Source organism: Prinia subflava, chromosome 6 (assembly GCF_021018805.1).
Source record: "Prinia subflava isolate CZ2003 ecotype Zambia chromosome 6, Cam_Psub_1.2, whole genome shotgun sequence".
Classification (NCBI taxonomy): Eukaryota; Metazoa; Chordata; class Aves; order Passeriformes; family Cisticolidae; genus Prinia; species Prinia subflava.
The window spans coordinates 28,375,377-28,388,649 of NC_086252.1; the positions used below are offsets into that span (position 1 = coordinate 28,375,377).

Consider the following 13,273-nt stretch of genomic DNA (forward strand, 5'->3'; position numbering starts at 1 on the left):
GGAATGAGGGACTGTGTGGGGGAAACCTGCCGTGCAGCCCAATTATGTAAACCACAAATTCCTCAGAGCACCGTGCCTGTGCAGTGCCTGGCAGAAGGCACTGTTCACAGCCATCCCCAAAGCAATGCCGTTCTGAAGTAATAAATATTAATAATTTCTGGTTAAAGATCCCAGCAGAAGTAAAGCCGCAGCTTGAGAAATAAAATGTTTCTGTGTGAAAAGCAGGAGGTCCTCTGGCAATTTGAACAGCTACAGGAACATAAGTGTTGTTATTTACTGCACATATACAGGCAGAAAATGTATATTAAATCACACTTCAGTTGTTTCTGTGAAGCATAAAACTCTCCTTCTGCTACACATCTTGTTCTTTTCTCTTGGTTGTACCATGAGTTCTTCCACCTCTGCTCCTTGTGTCCCTGTCCTCTGCTGCTGAATACACTGGGAAGAAAGCACTCTAAGCACTCTCCCTCCATTTTTGTTAACAGCAAAACTATTACCACAATGTTATCTGATCCTAAATGTTATGCTTTAACTGATTTGTTAAACCATGCTTAGTATCTTTTGGGTTTTTTGGTCTTATCTGTTCATTATGCAATAAAATATAGTTGCTGTTGGGGCTCATGACTCAATTTCACTGATGCATAGCTCTTTTCCCCGTTACAAATGCAGCTCTAAATTTGTAAGACCTCGCCTGTGCTTATCTTACGGATTTCGTCCCTCCTCTTGTGACATCCTAAATAAAAATAATGTTTAAAAATAAAGGAAAATATATGATAATTATATACAATGGACCAGAAGAAAGAGTTGCACTAGAATGCATTGGGTGAGGATCTGACTACATCAGCCAGATGAAGCAAACAGGTTCTGAAGTGGATTCAATAGAGAAGAACACAACCATTCACATTGGCTCTATCACTTACACAAAGGTGTGCAGATGAACCTGGTTCTGAGCTAAAGTCTCACCACGGCAGATAAACCATAAAGTCAAATTCTGTGCTGGCAGAGGGATTTACTGTAGCTCTTCTAACATTGACAATACTGAGTGAGATGCCAGCTTTCTGCTTCATTAACCAGTCTTTTTGATTGCATCTTTTTTTTTTCTTTTTACTTCTAGTAATTTTCTCTTCTTTGCAATTATATTAGATGTCTAAATCCCTCTACATAAATTATAGCCTTCTTTTCAAGGGGGAAACTGGCCACATAAGCTGGAAACACACTCTCCTCTGAAGCCAGAACCTGAAGGGAGAGAGCTTGAGCAGCAACCCTAGACTAATGAAAAGATTGTATTTACCTTGCTCCCACAATGAGCTGGTTCCTGTTGGCATCCAGTGCAAGCTGAGAAAAGTCATGCACACCTGGATAGGTGAAATTCGACACCCAGGGCTTCAGATCTGCAATGAAAACGAGAAAGCAGATAACAGTAACGCTGCTCCAGAAGCAGTGAGTTCACCCGGACGTTCTCTAATGGATTTCCTACCGAGCTATCCATCAGGGGAAGGCTAATTAATAATCTCCTTAAAGGGTTTCTATTTATTCTGATTCTCAGCAGAATGTGCAAAAAGCCCACACGCAAACACAAAGCCGTCTCAGCAGTTATTTTCACATCCATGATGGAGCGTCAGCATTGGTTTCTGAGACAACAGCAGCTCAATTTTACTTCTGTTAAAACTGAGGAAACATCTTCAGTGTCAGGATTAAGTGCTGTAAAGGGATGAGGCTGCCTGCCATAACACTTCCCCAGCCTTGCCTTCTGTGCTAATCAAAGGGAAACTGCTGCCTGCCAGAAAGGGAAGGTTGTGCCAACTGATGAAGAACCACGTTAGAGTACTGGTGGTCTGCACTCAAGACCTGCCTGCTTCAGTGACAGATTTTGCCTTCTCTTTCAGGTCTTAGGTTCTCTTCTAGGTTTCACTTTACTTAGCATTTCACAGCCTCTCAGCTAAATCCTTCCTTCATTTTTAGATGGTGGGATATTGGGTGTCATCACAGCATCTTTGTGGCTGAGCAATTGCACAGGATTGAGCCTATCAACTGCCTTGGATTTGCCCATCTAGGCAACTGTCCAAAATGCAAAGCAATAGATCTGGCTATGTTTTGCTCGAAGAGACAAAGCTCTTCCAGAAGTTACATCTGTTAACATCAACTGAGCAATCTGGGGCAGGAAGTCCTGTTGTGATAAAAAATATACCCGTTTTAAAAGAAAAAAGACTAATTACTATTTTTAGGGTACCCTCAGGCATGATGCTAGGGCATTCACAGCATCCCACCTTTCAGTACCACTACCAACTTTGGCCTTGTGTATATTACAGATCAAAGAATTTCAATATCTTACCTTACACCTTTATTGCACAAAAAACCTGGGAATATATTTAAATGTGTCTTTCAGAAAGTCATCCAGCTTTACTGCGAGGATTTCTCTTGAGAATTATTCTGTTAATAACTCTGGCTGTAAAATACATGGAGAATACCAAATACTTCAGGGGGCAAGGCACAGATGAGAACAAATCAGTATGACTGTAATCTCTCTGTGACCTGTTGACAAGTAGCCCTGCCTCATTCAAGGACTGGTTGTTGAAGATCCAGGAGGCTCAGCATGGAAGGTAATATCTTCTGGTCTCATGCCAACAGGATACCCATACATGGGCCAGTGACCCCATGACTCATAACAATAATGATGTAGTTCAGATCAGTTCAAAAGAGCTCTGAAAAAACATGTTCCACTGTCATTTTATATCCCCAATGACAATTTGAGAAGTCTCACTGGAGGCAGGTTTGAATGCTTTGTTGCAGGCATTAGTTTCCCTTCCCACAGGAGCAAGAGGACAATGCTGATGAGGAATCTCACTAAGGCCTGTGGTGTCTTGGCATGCTTCACAGGATTACAGATGTGCAATGGTTTAAAACATTTGATGTAGGGATTTTTCTTGAGCAATTTCAAGTCCTTTCTCCATCCAGGGATGGATGAATCTTAATCAACCCCTTAAGTTATAGAAACCTTAAGAAAACAAATATAAAATTCCCTGAAGTCTACATGGCCTGCCTCTCTTTCCAAAGCAGGACCTTGTTATGGGGCTTCTGCCTCTGCCCCAAACATCATCATGTTTCATAAGAGCCCCTACAGTCCCTGACCATGGAGCTGGACACCATCTGGCCTGGCCCCATGCCCTGCCTATCTGGATGCTGCCAGGGCCCCTCCGCCAGTGAGATCTCCATCCTCACAATAATAAAAACTACTGCTGGGAGCTGGAGGGTTTCAGCCCTTCTCAGCATTCCTGTCACACTGTGTAACCACACACAACACGTGTACCTCCCCTGCTCTTCAATGAAAAGGCATGAGTTAAGGAATAACTCCTCTAACCTTCAAGCATCTCCACCTCCTACACTCCTCTGGGACCCTTAATGATGTACTAGCACCAGGGAGGCACTGCAGTTTCACCTCTGGCATTCTCCTAACTAATGGGGCTCTGACTTCTTTTCCTGTAGCTCTTTAGCTGCAGAGACATTTCTGAGCCAAGCAGCAGAACCAGCAACAATAACACCTTTCAGGCAGGTTAGCTGGCTGACATGCTGCAGATCTTCTGGCATTTCTGCTGGAGGTGGGGGTAGGATTAGAGGATTGCCATATAATGATGATACCTTTTAAGGATCCTGCTTTTAGGCCATAATTCCTCTTGTAATTTTACCTCCTCTTCTACTGACTCTTTCCTACTAACTAACCCACTATTAGAGTGCAGTGGCAGGAAGAATATTTCTTCATCTGCTGCTCTAAGCCAAAGCTCACCACTTCAGAGAGGTACACTCATCACTGCTTCCTTTTAATGGCAAGCTCTGACAAACTACAGGTAAAAATTATTTTTTAAAAATTAAAGGCCGTAGTTTGCTTGAATCTTTCCAAGTTGGCTCAAATGTCAATCAAGCCCCAGAAATAACAGGCAGTGTCTTGATTTCTATTAGTACTGCAGGTGGTACAACTTATAAAGAAACCCTTCCCAGTTATTAAATTAAAGGCTGAAAGGCATGCATCCTCATAGCAAAATTAAGCTTTTATAGGCCTGTAGTTGGAGATTATTAAACCCAGCATGGTCCCAGATAAGAATGTATAAATGTAAGTTGTCAGAATTAATGCCAAATGGCACATTTTCCTTCCCAAACTTCTTTCTGCTAAGAGGGAATGCAACTGCAACCAAGAATCAGGACATGGTTCTTTTTTCATTCAACACATTCAAATCTACTGCTCAGACCACAGGCATCCCTAAAAACATTTTCAGCTTCACTCTGAAACAAAATCAGTACTTCAAGGTAAGTGCTGCCCTAGGTCCACCCCATATTAGCTGAAGTTTACACATATGGACCCAATGAACTCCAGAGATTGCTTGTATTTGACCTTCTTCTGAAGGCTGATTTTTCCAGTGCTGACTCTTTAATTTGGCTGGAAACCTTCAGTGCTGGGGTATGTTTACATTTGCAAAAGTATCTGTTTAAAAACAGTATGAAAAATTAAAAACCAAGGCTCTGGCTTTGCATGTCAGCAGCAGGAGATGGAAAACTAGGAACCACATGGCTTAGGGGCAAAATGTTCATCAAGGCCTCCTTTGTGCTTTTCGTCTCTAATCATTTCCAGGGGGTTAAAGATCCATGCTCTCACTTCCTCCACATGAAAACCAATGAACAAAAGTTTAATAGTTTCCAACGCCATCCATCTCCAGATATCCGATTCAGAACCTCTAAAGCTCTGCGAGTCCCTCTACAGATCGAGGTGGTTCAGGTATCCAGCTGCAAAGACAAAGCTTTGAAGGAAATGTAACTCTGCAGGCACAGCTGTGCTCAGCTATTATGCAAGCCTAAGATAAGGTGAAAAGAGGCCCTCTGCCATTTCAGAGCGTGGTCCCTGCAGCCCCTAGCACACTGCTCTGCTCTGACTTCTGAGAGCACAGGGCTGGGACCAGGATTATTCAGGTGCACAAAGGACAGCATGCCAAATTGCAAGAGCTGGGTTCAAGGGTCTGATTCAGAAGCTTTTCAAATCATTGGTGGTTTTCCACTGAGTTTGATGGGGTTTGGATCAGCTTCTAAAGATGTGGTAAACCTGGTCTGCATCTCCTCAAAAGCAACTGCTCCCCACCTCACTTTTTTTCTGTGTGTTTTGGAGGAAGGAAATATGTGAACACTGAGCTGAGGCTTCCCTGTCTGAAGGACAGCATTCACTGCTTCATCTCACTTAAGCCCTCTTGTCGCTCCCTTCCCCAGCAGGCTGTAACAGCTTTGTGCGCCCAGCACACATCACACAAGAGCAGAGAGGTTAAATGCCTGTGCCTTGAAATCACAAAACCATTGTAGGTGCATGGAGTATGGCTACCCACAGTGCTATTCAAGAACAGCCCTTGCAAAATAATTCTCAGCAAGGAATTCCTATATGAAGCAAAAGAAACTAAACTGAACAGAACCAAGGATTCTTTGTGTAAAATGAGGGTATACCCACAAGCACAGACTAACCATGCTCCTGTCCTAGGACTGCACAGAAAAGCTTCAAAGGGATCATAAAAAGACCTTTAAAGAGATAAATTCAGAGGGTCCCCATTCCAGAAAAGATAACCTGAATCCCACACCTTACATAAGGCTCTGTAAAACAGGCTGATTCAACAGTAAAAGTTTGTGCAATGAAGTAGAGCATACACGGCACTTGGGACCTGTCAGACTCAATGGCAATAAAGAGGTACCTGCTCTGCAGATACTCAGACCTACTTTTGTGCAGTGCTAACTTGAGCACCCATTTATTGCTTCCCTTACTGCCTCAGCATGGTCTCTTCTAAGTTCTCTTAGCTTGCTAGTTCAGGACATGCTTAATTACTGTTCATGAGTATTGCAGCACTCCTGGCAAGGCCCAGATGACAGCCATGACTTCTGTAACTTGTAAAATATCTTCCCTTTTTGGTTTGCTTCAGCCTTGGCACAGGGTAGATTATGTATACTGATTGGCAGATACTCCAGTTTGCAAGTACTCAGTACTCAACCACTCAGTTTTATTTCAAACCATCCACTAGGCTGGAGGACTCTCAGTACTGGATTTGAACCATGACCAAGAGATGCAAATCATATTGTAAAACAAGGAAAGGCCTCAGGCTCTCTTCTTGGTATAGACTGATGAAATGCCCCCTTTTCAGAATCAGACCTACCATCTCAGACTACCCTCTGCTTCAATTATCCTCAGGATTCAGAGATTTTCCATGAAGTAGACAGTTGCCTGCTAAGACTGAGGCCACAGTTTCCATTCTGTGTGGGCCCCTGAGCAGACCCATCAGAGACAAGGCAAACGAGGCTGTAACCAAAGCTAAGAAAGCTAATGATTACCCAGCCATGCTATCACCTGTCTTCTCAAATGCTGCAAGTGTGGACTTTTCCAAGAATGCATAGAAGTTACACTGAAATTACAGCATTAGCTTTATTGGACTGACAATGAATCATACTTTAATATCAGCTTCAATTTAAATTTTAGCTCTCAGTTGTAGGTCACACCACAGGTTACTGCAATAGGCTTTGGACATCAACTTTTACTCCCACTCCATGCTGAGTTTTAAGAGTAGCCTCCACAACATAAAACCACTCCACAATTTCACCAGTTTACCAGGGGAGGGAGAAATCTTTTGCTGCACGAGCAGAGCTGAGCAAACAAATGTGTCAGCACTCAGAGCTCAACTTTACTTATGAGGCCAAAAAACTCAATCTGGCTTTACCCCAGAAGTCCTCCTACACGTACATATCACCCTGCTGTCTTGTCTTCCCATCACCACCTCCACCTCATTACTGGTATTCTTTCTTTCTTTCTTTAAACCTGATCCATTGAAATCATAAACTGTACATTAAATATGTCCTCATCCTAACTGCTGTAATTTCCAGTGTCATTGTCTTCTCAAATCTCTGATCTCCACTCACAGCTCTGAGGACTTAGAAGGCTGTTGACAGAATACATGCCCTCCTACAAAACAGGCCAAACCAGTAGTTTCCTTCTCTCTCCCCTCAATATCTAAACCCAACTCAGATTTTCTTCTGGCTGTTTCAGTTTCATGGTTTCATTCCGTTTACCCTTCTGACCCCATATTCACCTCTCCTCCCATTCCTGCTTTCTTTCCTAGCAGTCTTCACCTTCTAGACATGTTTCTACCTCATTTGCTGCCCACTCGAACAATTTCTCCTGTTTTGACCAACTACAAAGCCCCTTCTCAGATGAAAGAACGATGAACTAACCCATGAGTGGCCTGTGAGTCACTGTGATGGCAGCTTGCAGTGAGCCATTCCTTTTCCATGAGATCCAGAAGCAGGAGTTGCTAATGTCCCTCTCCAAACTGTCCCAGAATATGTGAATAGGAGATGACTGGAAAAAGAAAGAATAAGAGTTTTTCTCTTGCTCTTGTAAAAGAAGGAATAGTCCTATCCCTCAGCTACCAAGGAATAGAACAGGACAGAAGAAAAGAAAGATTTTTTTTCCTTCCATCCTGGAGGAAAAAATCTCCAAGCCAAAGACTCAGGTCTTGCCTCTACAGAACCATAGGAATCACAATAAACATAGTGACATATAAAGATCTGGATGATTTTGTGCCTCTTCCCTTAATGTCTGTAGCGACACTCTGAACTGATCTTGCTGAGCTTCTTCCACCCCAAGAGAGAAATGACAGCTGGAGATGTGGGCATGTTCCCAAGAGCCCAAGAGCACTGCCACAGGAGCTCTCTGTCTTGAGCAAATCATGAAACTATTTAATGTCTCAGTGGTTCCAATTGTTACATGGGTTTAGGGATACTGACTGGTGGATCAAGGCATCATTATCTGTAACACATGTGATGTACAGGAAGCACCAAGTATTGCGTATTGGATACCAAGCATTTTGACTCTTTATTTCCTAAATTTTAATCATTTTTCAAAACAAGTGTTGCTAAATTGTTTCAATATGAAGAATAAAGAACTTAGTCCAAACCCAATTTTTGCAAAAGTACAATTATAATTGCTTGTTTATTTACTTTTTTATTATTAATATGGAGCAGCTGGCAAAGCACACCAATGTATAAGGAAGAACCCAGGGATTCAATCCCAGATAAACACTAAATAATAAGCATGAACTAGTGCTCACTTCCAGTATGGGACAGTGTGCTGGCAAGTTGTCCTGGGGCCACCTCAAGGAAGGATACTGAAGGGCTTCAATTCACATTCCCGGTTTGGCACATTTCCACAGCGTGCAGCAGCTCTGTTCTGTCAGAGATGTCAGTCTCATCCCTCTCTGTTTCACTGGGGTTCCTGATTTGCACATGGTGAAGAGTGGGCAGACGTTCCATCCGGAGCTGACCCAGGGCAAAGCTGGGAGACTTCCAGGAGCCAGGAGACTTTCACTTGATAAGTCCCCAGGCCTCAGGCTGGGGATTGGGAAAGAAGTCCTGTAACTCGAGAGAGCTTCCTCCCCCTTCAGCACAGTTCCTATAGCTCAGGCCCACCAAGACCTCAACTAACATAAAATGATTTAGATTGGATCATCAAGTCCAGCCTTTAAGTTCATTAACTCAGCACTTCCAAGTTCACATCCCTAAGGGCCACATCTCCTCTTCTTTTAAATACCTCCAGGAATGGTGACTCAAATACACCATTTCAGGTTCACCTTGGCCATGGCAAATGAAGAGCAAGAGGGGATGCCACAGAGCTGCAAGAGTGGTGGATATGGTCGTGTGTCCATGAGACATAAGCATGTCTATTTGCCCTGCCTGAGATTTACAGGACCAAAGACGTGTGTCTACATAGCACAGGACTTTATGGAAAGAATGGATTTGGCTTTCCTCAGCTGGCTGTCAGCTGGGACAAACACCACCCTAACACTTCCTCAGCCACCTTGCCTGCTTGAGGCACACAGCACTGCACAGTGTCATGTGGCCACAGCCCTGTGTCCCAGCTGGTGAAACTTGGCTAAGCAGTTCACCTCTCTCAGTCCTGCTGCTGAGGATGCCTCCCTCTCATTAACATCACCACACATGATCAGAAATTATTCCTTCACTTGAGCTGTTGTACCTCTTTAGCTTTACCCTCCCTCACTCCCCTGTGTAAGTTACTTGGTCACTTCACATCCTGAAGCTTCACTGCAAACTCTTCCTTTTCTCTCCTGCTTGTCATGATTCATTCCCTCTAAAGCATTTTTGAATGAAGGGTATTCTTCCAACCCTCCCTTTCTTCCTGAGGTCCAAAGAAACAGCACACTGAGTAATTTTTTCAATCAAATCTAATTGCAATTATTTGTGAAGTGCCTTGGACACCATCAATGAGGAAGTCTTAAAGAACTGGCATCATTACTGTTAAAATTATTATTATGAAATGAAAAATATATTGAGAGCAGTTGGGTGTAATTTTCAGAAGTTTTGCCTGAGAGTAATTATTTCCCTAACTACTGTATATTTATGGCTTTATCAGTCATAATTTTCAAACAAATTCTAAATCAAATCCAAAGAAGAAAGTTCTAGTTTCCATTTGCCACAGTTCTATTTTTCAAGATTAAAAGGAAAATTGCTACAAGCCTTGCTGAATGGAAACAAAATCCATACAGAAATGCACCGAAGGTCAAATATTCTGAAGCATGCACAGGATGCCACCAGTTTCCAGTCGAAACTCCATCATTAGTTGAAACATCATTAATGTTTCGACTCCCTGTATGGAGAACCAAGGGCAGCAAAGCTATGAGCTGGAAGACAATTCTCCCATAACTATTGTGCCTTCTGTTAATGCTTACATAGATACACCTCAAATACTTCACCTCATCATCTTCATCCTTTGTTAACTAAAATTTTGGGTTGGATTGTCAAAATCTCACTTGCTCAAGAAAAGTGTAAATCTTGACCAGAATTTCCTACGGGGCTTTCCCAGCTGGGCTTTGGAGTTCATGAATGCTAATGTGCTTTTTTTCTCATCAGTATACAGTAAAGGGAATAATGTATTAGTGACCAATTCAACAATAGTGGGGGTGTTTGGTGAAATGTCAGGAACTTTCTAAACAAATAAATCATACCTTATTATCCTTTAGCCCACAAAGTTAGAATAGCTTTTGCTTTCAATAGAAGAAAACATTTAGCTGCTCCCCACAGGTTTCAGTGTTCAAAGCTGGCCACATTTCAACGAAATGTTGTTTAAAGAAATAAAATATTGAGGAAAATACATAGCAAGCTACATTCAAGTCACCTGAATCACATTTATCTGGTAGGAGGTAATAATTACATACAGTCTGAAGTAAACCCCCAGATTTAAACACTCCCAAACTAAATCACTTTGAAAACCTGTGGCAAGAGACATAGCAACTTGTCTGCATCTAGGAGAGAATGAGGATTAGACAATGTATCAAATGCCACACCTTGAGAACTCACATCAGCCATAATGATACAGTCTGCAAAGCTGAGATTTGCAGTCCTGAGAAGATCTGAGATATAAGCCATTCAACCAAGTCCACCTCTGTCCTGTGCCTCAGCATGGGATCAGCTGAGGTGTTTTTATGGATGAAGACAGGCTGCAGTTATTAAAGCAAGGACAAATTATGTTCTTCCAGCTTACCCTAACTGCCATGACCCAGGGGAAAAGGCCCTGAGAGACAGAACAGAGAAAAACCTGGGAAGTTATCGTACTTTTTCCTGAGCATATTGATTTAATGGATGAAATTAATGAGAAATAAATAAGGGTAGGAACTGCAAGTGGAAACCTGTCTGCAACTCATTTCCAGTGAAGCTGTGAGCATCCAAATGATTCACATAACACAGATGAGTTCGCAAACTTTTAAGAACTTCCTTAGTAAAGAAGATGAAGCCAAACACTCTGCAGCCACTATAAACATGAATGCATGTCCCTCTGGCTCTTGAAATAATAAACCTTATGTAGTATTGGTCTGGAAGACGGTTCTGGTTTTCCCAAGAGGCACATTACAAAGGAGCTCCAAATGTCTTTAAGGAATAGCAAAGGTGCTTTATATCCAAGAAGGAGCTGTACAACAATGAAGTATACTGCTGGCAACCAGGACAGTAGGACACAGGCACAGCCCAATTGCAAATGCAGGCAGTGACCTACTGGCAGTAAGATCCATACACAAAAGACGAGAAATATAAACATGATTGACAAGAAGTAGAAACAAATTCTCTGGTGTTTGGCTTGCCAGAGTGGACCACAGGGGAGCTGTGCTGGGATGACAAACTGTTTTGTGAAATGGGACTTGGATGCATGTGTACATGCATGTATAAATAAAGAGGGATGCACCAAGAATACACTTGATTTGTTTCACTAAATTCTCAACTCACTGAAAAACAAACAAGCATGCAACATCCTTAATGTAGCTACTCACTAACAGTGAAATAGGAAGTAAGACACCAGAAACAGCCTCCTGGGAAGTAGAAGATCATTTTCTTATTGATCTAACAAGGGAAATCAAACTTTAACTGGATTTCCTATAAGCACAGAGTAGGACAATCTAATTATGAAAAGCCCAAACTGGGTACGTTATTATTGCTTGTGAACTGTGCAATGAGCACCATTTATAAGCCCCAGGGAAACTGGGGCACTGCTGTGTAAGTTTGGTACTGTGCAAACACACAGGACAGTGTTTGCAGCACAAAATTCCTGTCGTGTCCCTCAGGATCTCCGTGCAGGCTGCGAAGATAAACCATTCAGCTCATGGCCCCTCCCCAGCCCACATCTCTCCTGGCAGAACAAATGTTATCTTTAGCATTTAAAGTTTGTATATCTAGAACAAGAATTTATGTCCCTTGACTTGTCTAGACCATTTTCTCTACATCACAAGTAATGGTATGAATAATTTTGGGAATGGAGTCTGTAAAGAAACAGGGACTTCTTCAGGTCTGAACACAGCTAAAGTAAAAGCATTTTACATACATAGTCTCCTTTCTGCTTAAATGAGTAGGACATGTACTGTTTCTTACCCACTGTCATAGCAAGACAGAGATACCAATTCAAACAGATGACTGGTTAGTGTGGATAAGATACAATAAGAACAACATAAAAATTACAGAATTTCTCAGGAAATAAGGGAAAAATAGAACAAAGTTTTACTTGGAGTTTTCTACAATAAGGACATTATCTAATCAACTGGATGTTAAGAATATAATCTAGGGCTAAAGTATAATATAAAGAGACTCAGCACAAGCAAAGTGGGAACTGAAGACTAGAGAACACAAAACATGCTATGGCATCCCATTTGTCTGGTGATGGGAAGCCTGGTGAGCAAGGTTATGAAAAAGAAGCTATTCAACCCCTTTGTAACATAAACTGGTTTTTAACCTATTCATTCTGGCAGTAAATTAATGTACCCTGTATGACTGAATGGTAAGAGGCCTTATGATTATTACGGCCCATCCACAGAAAATTGCTGGTGTAATATAATCCTTTCTCCTGGCAGCAGGAGCATCAGAAGGGCTCTGCTGGGGTCACTCTTTCAGTCACTGCACACTCCCATTGTGTACCAGGTTGTGATTCATGAGTCAATGCATCTGGAGACCCACAGAAAGCCCCTGAGCCACACTGTTAAGCAGAGACATCCTCAGAGGAATCTGGGAGCACCACATAAAATTTAGATTCCCCTACCTGTCTACTATTGCAGCTTAAACCTGCATGTGCCAGCCTCAGAACAAGGTACAGCTTTATGAGAAATCAAATTATGAACTGAGATGTGGTTTTGGACATGTGAGCCCTCTTTAACAGACCTTAAAAGCTATGTGCAGTGGACAAAAGGTGTCTTTAATTTAATTCCTCTGTATTTTCCAGCTCAGCTTTGCAGCAAAAAATACAAGATTAAAATGTATCATGAACAATGATAAGGGAAGAGGTGCTGTGAAAAAACATAACTCTGAATCTAACTCGGGTTTAAGAAACTCAAATTATAATCTCTGTCATTTTCTTGATGCATCTGCAATTTCAACCTTTCCTTCTTTTGCACAATTGTCAGGTTCTAATTAACTCACCAGTTTTTGCCCTCTATCATTGAAGACAGGAAGGGAACAAGAACAGTAGAAGAGGAGGACAGATTTTTTTGCCTGTGAAATATTCATGCCTTATTAAAACTAAGCAAACTGGCAGATTATGAGTGTGTTTACACAGCCATCAATTCTGCAGAGTAGCACTCATATTGAGTGCCAAGAAATGCCCACCAATTCCTCAACTTCAGGAATTGGGGCTTTTAATATTCCCTGCAGAATGATTTACCTCAGCGTAGGATTGCACAGACACATCCTCTGTAAACTCAAAGTTTGCTGCTTC

The 13,273-nt window shown here is 42.0% G+C and overlaps 1 protein-coding gene across 1 annotated transcript in view; it reads right to left on the reverse strand.

Moving 5' to 3' along the window:
- The window catches only part of SEMA5B (semaphorin 5B), a 264,588-nt gene that overhangs the window by 116,450 nt on the left and 134,865 nt on the right, over positions 1-13,273 (reverse strand). Inside the window, exon 4 of the mRNA XM_063400862.1 lies at positions 1,292-1,391. Within this exon, the coding sequence (XP_063256932.1) occupies positions 1,292-1,391 (100 nt within the window). The remainder of the gene's footprint in view (positions 1-1,291; positions 1,392-13,273) is intronic.